Here is a 16,325-nt window from a genome sequence, read left to right as displayed (position 1 = left end):
TTTAGCTCTTCAAACCTCCAAGAACTCTTTGTTCAATTATGGACTCTTGTAATCCCTGAAATCCTTGGATTCATGTTCGATGGCCATGTCTTTGGCTGTTGGTGTGAGATTGTGATGTCTTTATTAACTCTCTTTGTCTCTACCATTAAGCTTTTTAAAAATTAGCAATTGTTTAAAGATTTGAACATTTGCATGAATGTTACCTTCGGCTTGATGTGAATTTTGATCTGAATATGTTCCTGTAAAACTCCTTAGCATTGTTAAATTAATAATGTTAAGGATAATATATGGCTGCAAGTTATTGTAAAAGGTGTCATAAATATTTTGTTTTAAGAACCCTTGACATTTTGAAGTACAAGTTAGATAGAGAAGCATAAATAATATTTATCATGGTACAGATATATTTAAATACTGATTTATTTAAGAGCTAATTCAAGTAATGACAACTTGAATAAGATAGAATTAGAATAGAATCCCTCCAGTGTGGAAACAGGCCCTTTGGCCCAACAAGTAGCAGGTGAGGACCGAGAAACTATCATTATCACTAAGGAGGATTTGCTGGGCAAGCTGATGGAGCTAAAGGTAGACAAGTCTCCTGGCCTTGATGAAATTCATCCCAGGATACTAAAAGAGGTGTTGGGGGAAATAGCAAATGCACTAGTAATTATTTACCAAACTTCACTGGACTCTGGGGTGGTTCCCTCAGATTGGAAATAGCCAATGTGACGCCACTGTTTAAAAAAGGAAGTAGACAAAAAGTAGGGAACTATAGGCCAATTAGCTTAATGGGTGTTTTTCGGGTTGGCGGTCAGTGGCTAGTGGTGTGCCTCAGGGATCAGTATTGGGACCTCAATTGTTAACAATTTACATAGATGATTTGGAGTTCGGGACTAAGTGTGGTGTGTCAAAACTTGCAGATGACACGAAGGTGTGTGGTAGAGCAAAGTGTGCAGAAGACACTGAAAGTCTGCCGAGGGATATGGACAGCCTAAGTGAGTAGACAAAGGTCCGGCAGATGGAATACAATGTTGACAAGTGTAAGGTCATCCATTTTGGTAGGAATAACAGCAAAATGGACTATGCTTTAAATGGTAAAAAAATTGCAGCATGCTGCTGTGCAAAAGGACTTGGGTGTCCTTGTGCTTGTATCACTAAAAGTAGTATTGCAGGTGTCGCAGGTAATTAAAAAGGCAAATGGAATTTTGTCTGCCATTGCTCAAGGGATGGAATTTAAAAACAGGGAGGCTGTGCTGCAGCTGATTAGGGTCCTGGTGAGGCTACACCTGGAGTACTGTGTGCAGTTTTGGTCTCCTTATTTGAGAGGAGATATCCTAGCACTGGAGGGTGTGCAGAGGAGATTCACTCGGTTGATTCCAGAGTTGAGTGGGTTGGATTATGAGCGACTGAGTAGACTGAGCTTATACTCATTGGAATTCAGAAGAATGAGGGGAGATCTTATTGAAACATATAAGATTATGAAGGAAATAGATAAAGTGGAGGCAGTGAGTTTGTTTCCGCTAGCAGGTGAAACTAGGACTAGAGGGCATCACCTCAAAATAAAGGGAAGCAGATGTAGGACTGAGGTCAGGAGGAACTTCTTCACCCAAAGGGTTGTGAATCTGTGAAATTCTGTGCCCAGTGAAGTTGTTGAAGCTACCTTGCTGAATGTTTTTAAGGCAAGACTAGATAAATTTTTGAATAGTAAAGGAATTAAGGGTTATGGTGAGTGGGCAGGTAAGTGAAGCTGAGTCTCAAAGATCAGCCAAGATCTTATTAAATGGTGGGGCAGGCTCAAGGGGCCAGATGGCCTACTCCAGCCCCTAGTTCTTATGTTCTTAAGTTAAGTACACACCAACCCTCAGACCATCCCATCCAGACCCATCCACCTATAACTCAGCCAATCTACACATCCCTGAACCCTACGGGCAATTTAGCATATCCAATCCACTTAGCCTGCACATGTTTCGACTGTGGGAGGAAACTGGAGCATGCAGAGAAACCTATGCGGACATGTGGAGAATGTGCACACTCCACGCAGTCACCCGAAGGTGTAATCAAACCAGGGTCTCGGGCGCTGTGCAGCACGGTGGCTCAGTGGATTTGCTCATAGTTTAAAAATGTTATAAATGTTAAAAAGTGCCAAAAATTCTATATCTGTTAGTCAACGTTATATCAGTACAATAAATGCTGAATTCTAGCTGATTTTCCCGGTTTGAAGAATGTGTTGTTGGAGAAGCTTTTTTGTTTAGAATGCTTCTGTTCCAATTGGTAGATTTTTTTTTATTCTACAGCTTTGTTATGAAAACAGGCTTTTGTATTATTTTTTCATTTCACCACCTCCTCAGAATATGTAATTTATTGTAAGCCAGGTTGGGAATTCTTAGCTTAATTGTTTGTTTTCTTTTTTTTTCTATATTTTACCTTGCATATTTTTTCATAAGTTAAACAGAAGTATTTCAAATATATTTTGATTATTTTTGTCTAATTATTTTCCCTGCCTTTTTGGTTCCTTTTTCAAATTTAGACTTTTTGATGCTCATCTGAGCAGAGGTATATCATAAAGGAAAGAATAAATTAATCAGAGTTTTTACTCATTCTTTTGCACAAAGTGAAACAGCAACAATCAGATAAATATTCAAATGATCAGTGCCCTCCATACTCGTCACCTTGTCTTTGTTAGGAATGATCAAAAATGAACATTTCAAGAGCCCAAGATAAATGAACAGTGAAGGGCTCAGGTCTAGACATCAGCCTGAAGAAGAACTTGTGGTGGGGGATCAGGTTGTTGTGGCCTATATAGATATAGATATAGATCAGTGACATAGAACTAGGAACGAGGCTCTGTATCCAGCATGAGGAATTATGCACCAAATTAAGAGGAAGAACCTCCAAATGTAATAATCTTTGGATTATTACCTGAGCTGCTTTCAAATTAGCCCAGGGTAAGCAAGGTGAATGAGCTCAATGTGTAGCTGAACAATGGATGTGGGAGAAGTGGGATCAAGTTCGCGAGGCACTAGTAGCAAATCTTGGGATAATCAGGGATGGCCTAAACTTAGAAAACCAGGATTGGTTTGGTTAAGGATGAATAATGATAAAGGCAAGAAGTGACTTGTAGGGGTTGCACCCAGAAACAATAAGGTAAGTTAGAGTGTCAAAGATGACCTAATAGGAGTTTGTCAAAAGGGTACAGCAGTTTTCATAGGGGGATCATAACTTCTAAATATACCAGAAAAGTCAGATTGCCGTGGAGGGAAATGTAGCCTAGATGAAGAATTCAGTGAACATTTTCAGGGTAGTTTCTTAGACCGGCAGTGTTATGGCATCAACGAGAGAGCAGACTGTACTAGGTTTGATATTGACTGGTGAATTAGGATTAATTGCTGGCTTCATTGTTAAGTGGTAGCAGTGACCCCATAATATAATTGAATTCTACATACTTTTTATGAAATGCTGTGAGTCTGAGATGACTATGTTGAATTTAAACAAGGGCAGTTATGAGGGTATGAAAGCAGACCTTGTGAAGGTGAACTAGCAATTTAGCTGGAGGTCAGTAGAGATGCAGTAGCAAATATTTGTAGAAGATATTCCTGAAAACACAGAATATGTACGTTTTAGCGAATAAGAAACATTCTAAGGGATAGAGCTACCATCCATGGTTAACTTAAAGAATGTCAACGGTAGTATCAAACTCGAGGAAAAGACATAATTTTATGAGGGTCGGTGACAGGAGACAAAATTGGACAGAATTTGAGGAAAAACAGCAAAGAAATACTAACAGGTTGGTGAGGGAAATGTTAGAGTATGAGAGAAAGTTACAATATAGAAACAGACTGGAAAAGTTTCTTTAAGCATTTAAAAAAGCAGAGTTAACAAATTAAGTGTTGGTACTACATCAAATAAGTCTGAGGAATTATTAATAGAGGATAAATAGACAGTAGGTGAATTGAAACGATATTTTGTGTTGGTCTTTGCGAGAGAGGATACGAGTTGCATCCCTGAAATAGAGCTATGATTATTTTTAGCATTACCTTTTACTGATTTAAATTATTGGAATTGTGAGCTAACAAGTGCTCAGGTTGACTTCCAGAGGGAGAGCAAGGCTGAGATGGTAGCCTACCTCAGTCCATCCATGTCCATCCTTAAGTTGTTGGATGTAAAGAGATCTACTCTTGGCCTTCAAGAAGATAAAAAATACTGTTTCTGGCTAATTGTTGAAGCTATTATTGGCTGCTGACCTCTGGGAAGTTGTAACTCTCATGCACAGATTTTTAATATTTCTGAATTTACCAGAGTTTGTCATTTACAATGTATTTCTTTTCTTTTGCTTTCCTTAATTTCCTGAGATTTTTCAAAAAATCATTCATGGGATGAGGGAATCTCTGACTAGGCCAGCATTTATTGCCCATCCCTAATTTCTCAGAGGGAGGTTAAGAGTCAACAACATTGCTGTTGGTCTGGAAACCCATGAAGCCCAGATCAGATAAGAATTGCAGTTCCCTTTTGTAAAGAACATTAGTGAACTAGATGGGTTTTCCCCCTGGCAATCAGCAATGGATTCGTAATCATCATTTCAGATTTTTATCAAATTCCATATTCCAACATCTGCTGTGGTTGGAATTTGAGTGTGAGCGACCAGAACATTACTTGGGTTTCAACATCCAGAGATAATACCCCTAGTCCAGTGCCTCCCCCTGTTGTGTGTATGTGAGTGTGGCTGAGGCGACAGAGCAATTCCCCCATGTCTTAAATGTTTTCATAAGCTTCAGCTTCACCCTGAAAGCATTTTTCTGTGGGTTTATTTCAAAGATAAAGATCGAAAAACCAGTGTTTGGGAAACTCCTTTCGGCCTACTTTGGGATGGGCTGGGAGTGAAAAAGGAAAGGCGTCATTAGACAGTGCCCTGCTGTGTCAGATTTGAGAGTGGAAAAGTAATCATAATTTAAATTCATCTCGTTTTCCTGTTTGCTGACAGAATGTTTCGAATTCAAGGATGATGGAAGATCACTGAGTTGAAGTGTTAACTCTTCTCTCTCTCTCTTCTCAAAGATTGCCAGACCTGTTGAGTCTTTCCAGCACTCACTGTTCTCATTTTAGAATGGAAAGAATGTCACTGAATAAAATTTATTGGACATGCAAAAAACACTATGAAGCATTGACTGTAATATGGAGAGAATTGTGATGTTTTTCTGATTGGATTCGCAAAAATATCTAAGTCCTTTTTTTTTGAAAGTGAATAATTTACCTTTTCTATTCAGAATGGTAGTACTATAATTGACCCTCTGATTCCGAAGCTTGCCAATACTGCTCAATTTACACTGCAAGGAGGTACATGAAGCCAAGAATGAGTTATATTTTTGGTAATGGCTTTGATATCATTATTAGATACTATATAATTATGCTGCACATGGGGAACCGATTGGGAGACAGATTATGGATAGGCGTAGAAGTAATAGGATTGTTGTCATGGGTGACTTCAACTTCCCTAATATAGACTGGAACCTCCTAAGTGCAAACAGTTTGGCTGGAGCAGATTTTGTCAGGTATGCCCAGGAAGGATTCATGACTCAATCCTTACATAGATAGGCCAATTAGTGGAGAGGCCATATCGGATTTGGTGCTTGGGCAACAAACCACGCCAGGTGTCAGATCTCTTGGTGGGAGTGCATTTCGGTGATAGTGATCACAACTCCCTGACCTGTACTATAGTCATGGAGAGGGATAGGAGCAGACGGTAGGGGCACGTAGTTAACTGGAGGAGGGGGAATTACAATACATTAGATAAGAACTGCAGAACATAAATTGGGATCAGTTGTTCTTGGGGAAATGCATGACAGAAATGTGGGGGTTGTTTAGGGAGCAGTTGCTATGAGTACTAGTTAGGTTTGTCCCACTGAGGCAAGGAAAGGATGGTAAGGTGAAGGAATCTTAGAAGACAAGACTGGGGAACACTTAGTCAAGAGGAAGAAGGAAGCTCACTTAAAGTTGAGGAAGCAAGGATCGGACAGGGTTCTAGAGGTCTACAAGGTAACCAGGAAGAAACTCAAGAATGGATTTAGGAGAGCTAGAAGAGAATATGAGAGAACCTTAGTGTGTAGGATCAAGGAAAACGTGGGGAACAAGAGATGGCCAGTGAGGGTAGGCCCAATCAGGGATAATGGAGAGAACTTGTGCCTGGAGTCAGAGGAGGTAGGAGAGATCCTTAATGAATACTTTGCCTCAGTATTCACCAGTGAGAGGGACCTTGACATTTGTGAGGACAGCATGAAGCAGGCCGATATGCTCGAACAGGTTGATGTTAGGAAGGAGGGTGTGCTAGAAATTTTGAAAAACGTGAAGATACATAAGACCCCTGGGCCAGGCGGGATATACCCAAGGTTACTACGGGAAGCAAGGGAAGTGATTGCTGCCCCTTTGGCAATGATCTTTGTGTCCTCACTGTCCACTGGAGTAGTAGCAGATGATTGGAGGTGGCAAATGTCATTCCCTTGTTCAAGAAAGGGAATAGGGATAATCATGGGAATTACAGACCAGCCAGTCTGTCTTATATGGTGAGCAAATTATTGGCGAGGATCCTAAGATTTATTTGGAAAAGCACAGTTTGATTAGAAACAGTCAGCATGGCTTTGTGAGGGGCAGGTCATGCTTCACAAGCCATGTTGAATTCTTTGAGGTTGTGGCAAAACATTGATGAAGGCAGAGCAGTGGATGTGGTGTATGTGGATTTTAGCAATACATTTGATAAGATTCCACATGGTAGGCTCATGCAGAAAGTAAAGAGGCATGGGATTCAGGGATATTTGGCTGTCTGGATACAAAGCTGGCAGTCCAATAGAAGACGGAGGGTTCTAGTAATTGCAAAGTGTTCAGCCTGGAGCTAGGTGACCGGTGGTGTGCCACAGGGATCTGTTCTGGGACCTCTACTCTTTGATCTTTATAAATGACTTGAATGAGGAAGTGGAAGGGTAGGTTCACAAGTTTGCCGATGACACGAAGATTGGTGAGGTTGAGGACAGCGCGGAGGGCTGTTGTAGGTTGCAGTGGACTTTGACAGGGTGCAGAGCTGGGCAAAGAAGTGGCAGATGGAATTTAACCCAGAAAAGTGTGAAGTAATTCATTTTGGAAGGTCAAATTTGAATGCAGGATTAATGACAGGATTCCTGGCACTGTGGAGGAACAGCGCCGTCTTGGGGTCCACATGCATAGATCCCTCAAAGTTGCTACCCAAGTTGGTAGGGTTGTAAAGAAGGTGTATGATGCGTTGGCTTTCATTGGCGGGAGAATTGAGTTTAAGAGCCGCGAGGTTATGCTGCAGTTCTACAAAACTCTGGTTAGACCACACTTGGAATATTGTGTTCAGTTCTGGCTTGGAACGTTGTGTTCGGTTCTGGTCACCTCATTACAGGAAAGATGTGGAAGCTTTAGGGAGGGTGCAGAGGAGATTTATCAGAATGCTGCCTGGACTGGAGGACGGGGCTTATGAAGAAAGATTGAGGGAGCTAGGTTTTTTTCATTTGAGAGGTGACTTGATAGAGGTGTACAAGATGATGAGAGACATTGATAGAGTGGATAGTCAGATACTTTTTCCCAGAGTGGAAGTGACTGTTATGAGGGGGCATAAATTTAAGGTGATTCGAGGAAGATAAAGGGGAGATGTCAGAGATTGGTTCTTCACACATAGTGGTGAGCGTATGAAATGCACTGCCGGCAGTGCTAGTGAAGTCAGATACATTAGAGACTTGTAAGCGACTCCTGGAATGGCGCTTGGATGATAGCAAAATGTAGGGTATGCAGGGTAGTTTGATCTCAGTAGGATAATAGGACGGCCCAACATCGTGGGCCTATGGGCCTGTACTTTGCACTGTTCTAAGTCCTGTGTCCAAATGGATTTCATCTTTGGATATTTAACACAAATATCTCACTGTTTCTTTTTATTTTCCAAAACTTATTGGCTTTAGAGAAGGTTCATTTAGATTAGAAGTTAGCTATTGTAACTTGTTTATTCAAAAATGGAGGGAGGCATAAAGCAGGAAACTAGAGGCCACTAAGCATGACATCAGTAACAGGGAAATTGTTAGAAACTATTACTTAAGGCATTATAATATGACACTTGAATAATTTAATCAGGCAGAGCTAACATTGTTTTATCAGTGGGAACTCCTGTTTAACAATTTTATTCGAGTTCTTTGAGGAAGTAGCTTATGCTATCAATAAAGGGGAACCAGTGGGAATATTGTGCTTAGATTGGCAGAAGGCTGCTGCATAAGGTGCCCCAACAAGCACTTCATTGTTGCAGAAGGTTTCCCCATCAAACAGTCCCATGTTGCAGAAAAGACAAGTTTCACGGTATGGGCGTTAACATATTGGTCTGCATGAAGGATTGCCTGCCTCACAGGAGGTAGACTGTAGGAGCAATTAGGTGCTTTTCGGACTGGTCAGATGTCATGAGTACCACAGCTTACTTCCTTCAAGTGCCCATCTGCTCTCGTTTTGAAATTATTAATTTTTTTCTGCTTCTGCTACCTTCGTAGGGCACAAGTTCCAGGTCGTTATCACTCAATTGTCTATTTTTTTTTTAAAAATCAAGTTCTCCCGCACATTCCCCCTCTGTATCTCTAGTTCCCTACACCTTGTATCATCAACTGTGGGAAAGAGGTTTTCCTATCAACATAACCTAAGCCTATCATAATCATGTGCACTCTACCAAAACTTCCTTCAATTCTTTTTTTCTTCAAAGCAAACCTTTCCAACCTAAAATTTGACCTAAATTTCCTGGAACCATTCTGGTAGATTTTCTCTACGTGCTCCCACATTTCTAAAATATAATGTATGGGTGCAGTGCACTAGTTCCGGCAAAGGTTTGTTGACGTTCACTGTAATTTCTGTTTCATACTTGTATTTTTCACACAGATGTCTGGAAGTGGAAATTTTGTTCCAAAGTAATTTGTGGTGAAATGTAATTAGGAATGATATAGATTGTTGAAAGATTTGTGGATAAAATTCTAAGTCTCATTGGGTTATAATGATGAGTGTTTGCAGTTTTTGTGGTAATATGAAAAGTGAATTACTTGCGCTACCATGCATTGTCTAAACTCGCAAACAGGATAATTGTTTAAATAATGTATGAAGAGTTGCAACTATTCATGGAAAAAAATGTTATTTTCTAATCAGTTTGTTGAGGGATGCTATTGTGCGCTGGAGCAGGTGGGACTTGAACTTAGGCCCCCTTGGTTGGGGATAGGAATGCAATAACTGCATCAGAAGAAACCCTAAGGTGTTATTACAAATTGCAGTTTAATTCATTAGACTTCAGATGAAGAGCATTAAACTGGTAATTGGAATGGGAGGAGAGTTGTGTGACACAGTGAGTTTGCAGTTTTGTCACTCTGCCTGCGAAAAGACTACATGAAGTCAGTTTAAGCAATATTGTGGAATCAGGATGACATGGTACATTAGGCCACAGTTTGACATCATTTCAGTTAGTACTATTGTTATATGTATTCTTACACACTGTCGTCTTTGCAAGAGTTGAAAGCATTATGGAATCCACTTCTACCACTGAAACAGACAGTGTCTTCCAAATACTTACCATTTGTATAATCTTAAAAGTCTTTTCTTATTGCATTTTTTAAAAAATCCCAACCACTGTTAAAACTGTGCCCTCCTGCTCGCGCCCCTTCGGCCATTAGAAATAATTTTCCTCAATTATATAAGTCCATCAACATTTCATATGCCTCTACTATATCTCATCTCATCCTTTCTTGTTCAAGGGCTGACTAGTGCCGCTTCAAGTCTTCCTTTATACCTGTAACATAATTTCTGTTTATTTTAATGTTTTGTCTGTTGTTAAATGACTAGTATTTATTCACAAATATTTTTAAGATACAGAAGTGTTTTTTTTCAACAATATAAAGTAGTGTGGGACTTAGGCTGACCACATAACTAAACCAGTATCTCATTGTTTTCTCCACTGACATGTCAATCTTCTGACACTGTCCTACTATGTTTTGGGGTGGGGAGTCAAGAAAAGTTGGTGACAAGCTCAAAGATGCAAAATAAGTCTGTCTCTCAGCCATAATTTGCTGTGGGTAAGCAAGATTAGAGCAGACTGGGTTGTCCACGCCTCAATAGCAGGAATTCCCACCCTTGAGATATTGGCCAATCTGTTGGCTGCCAACTCCATGGTGAGCGCTACCAGAATTTTGAGCAGGCCCATGAAACATTAGGAATAGGGAAATTGGGTGGGGTGACTGGGCTTCAAGAGGGCATCGAGGATGGGTTTTATATTCCCTTGCGAGAGGATGAAATGATGTGGAGGGGACACACGTCCCTGTTGGATAAAAGACACCCTCCATAGTGTCCTCTTTCTTCCTCCAGTTCTAAGAACATTTTGGGGGGAAAAGGTGATTGTGCATGCCAGCCATATTACTGAGTTTGTCAGGATTTGAATTGGGGTCAGTTGAAGTTTTAATAAGTTCAATTACCTAGCATTATTTAAAAAGGTGTGCAGGCTGATGATCTCGGTACCCACTATTCTGTGTTTTGAGAGGTGAACTCGAGTGAGTACGAAGGTGGTGGGCTAGGTTCGCAATAAACAACTGCACCTCCCAGTCGCGAACCATTTTAACTCCCCCTCCCATTCTTTAGACGACATGTCCATCATGGGCCTCCTGCAATGCCACAATGATGCCACCCGAAGGTTGCAGGAACAGCAACTCATATTCCGCTTGGGAACCCTGCAGTCCATGGTATCAATGTGGACTTCACCAGCTTCAAAATCTCCCCTTCCCCCACCGCATTCCAAAACCAGCCCAGTTCATCGTCGTCCCCCCCCACTGCATCCCAAAACCAGCCCAGCCTGTCTCTGCCTCCCTAACCTGTTCTTCCTCTCACCCATCCCTTCCTCCCACCCCAAGCCGCACTTCCACTTCCTACCTACTAACCTCATCCCACCTCCTTGACCTGTCCATCTTCCCTGGAATGACCTATCCCCTCCCTACCTCCCCACCTATACTCTCCTCTCCACCTATCTTCTTTTCTCTCCATCTTCGGTCCCCCTCCCCCTCTCTCCCTATTTATTCCAGTTCCCTCTCCCCATCCCTCTCTCTGATGAAGGGTCTAGGCCCGAAACGTCACCTTTTGTGCTCCTGAGATGCTGCTTAGCCTGCCGTGTTCATCCAGCTTCACACTTTATTATCTTAGAAACTGTTCTATTTTGCATGATGCCACACTGCAAACTACCTCAGAGTGGCATGTAATACCCAGCTTGTCTGTATGACTTTACCTCCCTTTCTGCAAGTTTCAACTTGTTTCCCCTCTTCTAATTGCATGTTTTTATTGTAATTTTGAAGAATATATTGTAGTGCAATTCTGTGTTAAATATACTAAATTTATTTATTGTTCTTGCAGCAATTCGCCTATCCCAGTTTCGACAAGGGTATGTTACATTAAATATCACGATCCTGTGAGTGTTGGTGTGGCCCAGCATCTAACAAACGTGGTTTTTATAGACAGAGGCCTGATAGTTGTACCCTTCAATGAAGGTAGGTATTTAAGGCTTTGTTGCAAATTTTTAAGCTCTCTGGTTACTATTTTAATGTACTTCTTATTTTTTTAACTCAGTGAAAGAGTTTCTTGGGATTCTTGTTGGACAGTGGTCTTTTTTTAACACAGGTTACTCCATTGCCTGGAATGTCCATTACTGCATTGAGCATAGGCCTGTTTTCTATAACTCTGAACATTACATTGAAAGCACAGATCAAAACTCATGACAGGCAAAACAAAATTTGTTCTTTGCTGTGGAGCAATGGAATTCGCATTGAATATAAAAGAAATCGTAGGTCAGAAATTGTACTGTGCAGAATTAGTAATTATTATGCTCCATTTTTTAACAAAGATGTTAAACTAGTTATCTCTAAAATTAGTTAACAGTTAAGCTAAAATAAGCACGTGACTTTACATGTGCATTAATTACCAATTCTGCATTGCAGGACATTAATTTATTTGTGTGAATCAGTTAACTTGCATATTTATTTTGTCCATTGAAATTTAACACCCCACAGATTTTAGTGGTGCGCAAGCATTTTGCAGCAGCCTCACCTATTGGGCTATGTTAAATGACACACAGTTTGTGCAGTGTAGCACAAGATTTGTTGGAAGACACGTATTCAACAAATCATTGTGTGACCACAACTAAATAACTAAAGCAGTTGATGTGAAGCTTAATTATGTACATACTATCCATGTGTTTTGTTTTAAATGAAATGCTTGGATGCAATTTGTTCCAAGTTAATAACATTATACAGGCCATTTAATACTAAAGCAATATTAATTTCAAAAAGATATAAATTAAGATAGCATTCTAGCACTTTCACAAGTGTTAGTAACACTTTGTTCTTAATTGGCTTATGATCAGCTTTGCTTTAAATCCTTTGTTAACAGTAAGATTTCATAAATGCTGTGATGTATACGAAAACATTGGTGTTGATTTTGCAATCTGCCAAAAGGATGTTCTCACAGCTGAAAAATAAATTAATAAAAACTTGTCCGCAGAGAGTAAGTGGTTTTTTCCAATTTAACTTTTAATCTGATCCAAGCGTTAAGAGACCATTGGCATCCGTTCAGTTAAATTCTCAAGCAATCTGATCACCCATTCAGATTGAAGAATCACGACGTCAAACCAGGAAGTAAAATGCATGGATTAGAATTAACACAGTGTGGAGTTGGAGGAACACAGCAGGCCAGGCAAGATCAGAGGAGTGGGGAAGCTGATGTTTGGGTCCCAAGCCGAAATGTCAGCTTTCCTGCTCCTCTGATGCTGCCGAACCTGCTGTGTTCCTCCAGCTTCACACTGTGTTATCTCTGACTCCAGCACCGGCAGTTCTTACTATTTCTGCATGGATTAGAGTTCACTTTTCAGGAATTTTACAGGAAGTAATATAAAGATTGTGCCATACCCTTGAAATTAGTTGGAACATGAAAATGTTTTTAAATAATATTTTGAGTGAATGGCACTCCGTTTTCAGGACTAGCGGAATCTTTCCCCTTTTTTTTGAATTAGTAAAAATCCACATTCATCTTATTCAATATGGGTTGATATGCTCAATATTTTATGGTGAGATTACCAAAGCTTAGAGCTGATGTCAAAATTCTGTGTTGATTGCATCTGAGCGGGGTGCAGCATATGATTTTCAGCAGTGTCCAAATTTAAGTGCATTTACGGATGCCAGAAGCTGCTGTTGGTTTCACACATACTGATGACAATCACTGACACTTATGGCACAATTTTAACTACATTTTCTGGGCTAGTGTCTTAATTTTGTTGCAGTAAACCAGGTGATTGTTTTGGAACAAATTTATAGATTAGTCTATTAAGTTGATTTACTGTGGTGAATCCATTCATCTGAGTACAAGTTTTTAAGGCACTCAGTTGTCAATGTGCTGTTGAAAGTTTGATGGAACTGGTATTGTACTCCTGGCAAGGAAGCAATAAATGTATGTGATGTGGGAGAGGATGGGCCCACACTCCTTTGAGCTCTTTCTATGGAGCTTAGCGCACACAGAGATGGGTATACAAAAGTAGCTATGGAAGAGAGAAATCTAGATAATATCAACATCTAATTTAATGTTATCAAACGTTTTGGCATATTTCCATACTGACCCTTCAAATTAGTCATAATGCTAATTGGTTTTACTCACTACTCACCTTAGCTAATTTACTTAGAGTTCTTAGTGTCCTGCTGGAAATCAATAATGTGTTCCAACTCCTTTTTTCGATACTGCAAAACCTAAGTGTAAATGGATCTGTCACAAAGTTTTCCAGTAGAAAGACGACACCAGAATTTACAGTTTGGCCTTGTTCTCACAGCCTTTATTTTAACTTGACATTTGCAGCGATGACGAACAATTCTAAGTTGTAGCTTTGAAAACGTATTCTATGGAGTTACTTTATAACATACACAGTAACTATGGGTAGCTAATAATTTAGTGCTGTTCTACTGCTTTTATGACCTGAACTGAAAAAGAAGTCATGGCAGATAAAGGTTCACCTTAAAATGCTTATTCAGAATTGGAGTTAAACAAAATTTATTAAGTTCTCATTATTGCTGTATAGAACTTGGTAAGGGTGGTTCTTGTTATATTTCATTTATAATTTCTGTGCTTGACCTGTGCAAACAAATTTTATATTCTCTGAGACTTTATGTGCCATTTCAATAATAACAGCATTTATAATCTTGTAGGAATGAACAAGTTTTTACTCAATTGATAGACTATGTACAGATCTCTTACGTGCAGCATTAAGTCATCTGAAACATTTTTTAATTCATTTAAATTGCTGTCAACTGTTCCTTCCAATTTTAAAAGCTGGTTCACTATTAGTGGGATTGTTAAGTACAAGTGGCTGCATTATCTCATATATTAGCCAAAACAGTGGCTGGTTCTTTTCCTGCAGGTATATCATGTTTTCAAGTAATTGAAATATGTCCTAATTAACTTAAGATTTTTCTTTATTAACCATATTTAATGGTTGATGGAATCCCAGTACCAATATTAATTTGGTTTTGTATGTTTTCTCTGTGATGTGTGTGCATTAGTAGATGACTAGACTGGCGAAGGCAGACCTGTGCACTTGCCTACTGTAGGCATTGTTTGCCATGCCACTAATGCTGACACCAAGCAAAACCTTCACGGGGGGAATAATGACTGGAGGCTGCCCGTCGACATCTTCCAAGATGGATACCCTGTCTTTATTTTTTTATTTGTCCCTTGTATACATCTTCTCTTTAAGCTTTTTAACCTTTCTGTTTTCATACTGTGTTGTTTGTAAATGTTCTCTAACTAAAATGCTGTTTAATAAATCATTTCCTGATGTGCATGTTTATATGTATGCGTGTGTGTGTGTGTGCGCATGTATGTATCGGGGAGTGGAATTCTATTTAGATATGTGGTTTATAATATCATCTTGTTTTAAAATGACGAGATAAATTTTTGCCATTGTTTCTTAAGATGTTTTGAATTGTACCGCTATTATAATGTTTAAAACAGTTTGTTTATTCCAGCAAGACTTTGAAAGCTTTTTGTATAGCTTTGAAATTTTAACTTTATATATGATGCCGTTTTCTTTTGCTTTCGTCACAATTTTGTGACTGCTGTAGTGAAATCTCTTTTTTTCTATTTTAGTAAATGGTAACTATAAGTTTGAGCTCTTATGTGTTAACAAAAAACCATGTTTAGGAACAATGTAGATAATATAGATAAAGATTGGTGGGTATAACAAAATTCAATCAGTTTTATACCACACATCACTTTCACATCTGGCAGTGTTCATGATCAGAAGCCGTGTGCGTTAATATGTAGTCTTTTAACTAAATCATGTACAGTCATTAATATAATGTGAACCTGAATTTCCCCCTGTATTCTATGTAGTCATGCCTTATTGGCTATACTCTGTATGTTATATGTTCTCCCCATCCTGCCATTATTAAAATAAGTTAATTGTGTGGTAGAAAACAGAGCATGCGTTTGAAAACAGTGAAGTGCAGTGTACTGCATGATCTTCACCATTTCCCCCACAAGATTTGTACTTTGTTTACCAGTAGTTTATGATAGTTAAGCATTCAGGCACACAGAAATTCTTATTAAAAAAGCTAGTGGTACGTTGGTATTGTTTTTATAAGGTAATATTTGATGCAGTTCTTAAACATGGCAGTGTTTGGAAACATTTCTTCTATTTGCCTGAATCAGTACATTTCTGTTCTTTTTAATCCAAGTTTAACTTTTTTTTTCCCAAACCTTTGTTGTAATTTGTTATCGGTGTACAAATTGCTTGGATGCCAATAGCTCTTTGGTTTCTTATTGAAAAACTAATTAGTTTTCGTGTGTGCTCTGACAACAAATGTCACCTGGTTAATAAAAACAGAAATTGCTGGAAGTATTGAACAAGAGACGCAGTGCCTATGAAGAGAGAAGCTGAGTTAACATTTCAGACTGATGAAGTTAGTTTAGCATTGCCGGTTGTCTTTTGAACTATAAGAAAAGATTACGGCAAGTCTGCATTTTGTTCTCATCCAGTATTCGAACATGTATGGTTTTTAATACAAATCAATGTCTTAAGAAATATGAACCCTATCTAACTTTTTATCCCCACTATTTAAAGGATGAAGCAGCAAGTTGTTAGCTGTTACCCTTATTCTGGCCTTCTGTGGCCGGTTCAACTGGAAATGAATAAACCTGTGGCCTTTCAACTTGATATGACTAACAAATCATAATCATGTTTATTCACTAAGCTTTATCTTTCATTGATTCTTTTTGGAAAGTATTTGAGT

The 16,325-nt window shown here is 39.2% G+C and overlaps 1 protein-coding gene across 1 annotated transcript in view; it reads left to right on the top strand.

Moving 5' to 3' along the window:
- srek1 (splicing regulatory glutamine/lysine-rich protein 1) overlaps positions 1 to 16,325 on the top strand; it is a 67,220-nt gene that overhangs the window by 2,920 nt on the left and 47,975 nt on the right. Inside the window, exon 2 of the mRNA XM_048525442.2 lies at positions 11,410 to 11,543. Within this exon, the coding sequence (XP_048381399.2) occupies positions 11,410 to 11,543 (134 nt within the window). The remainder of the gene's footprint in view (positions 1 to 11,409; positions 11,544 to 16,325) is intronic.

This window comes from Stegostoma tigrinum, chromosome 3 (genome assembly GCF_030684315.1).
Source record: "Stegostoma tigrinum isolate sSteTig4 chromosome 3, sSteTig4.hap1, whole genome shotgun sequence".
Lineage (NCBI taxonomy): Eukaryota > Metazoa > Chordata > Chondrichthyes > Orectolobiformes > Stegostomatidae > Stegostoma > Stegostoma tigrinum.
Note: the sequence above shows the minus strand (reverse complement) of the source record. Positions and strands in the feature narration are given on the sequence as shown.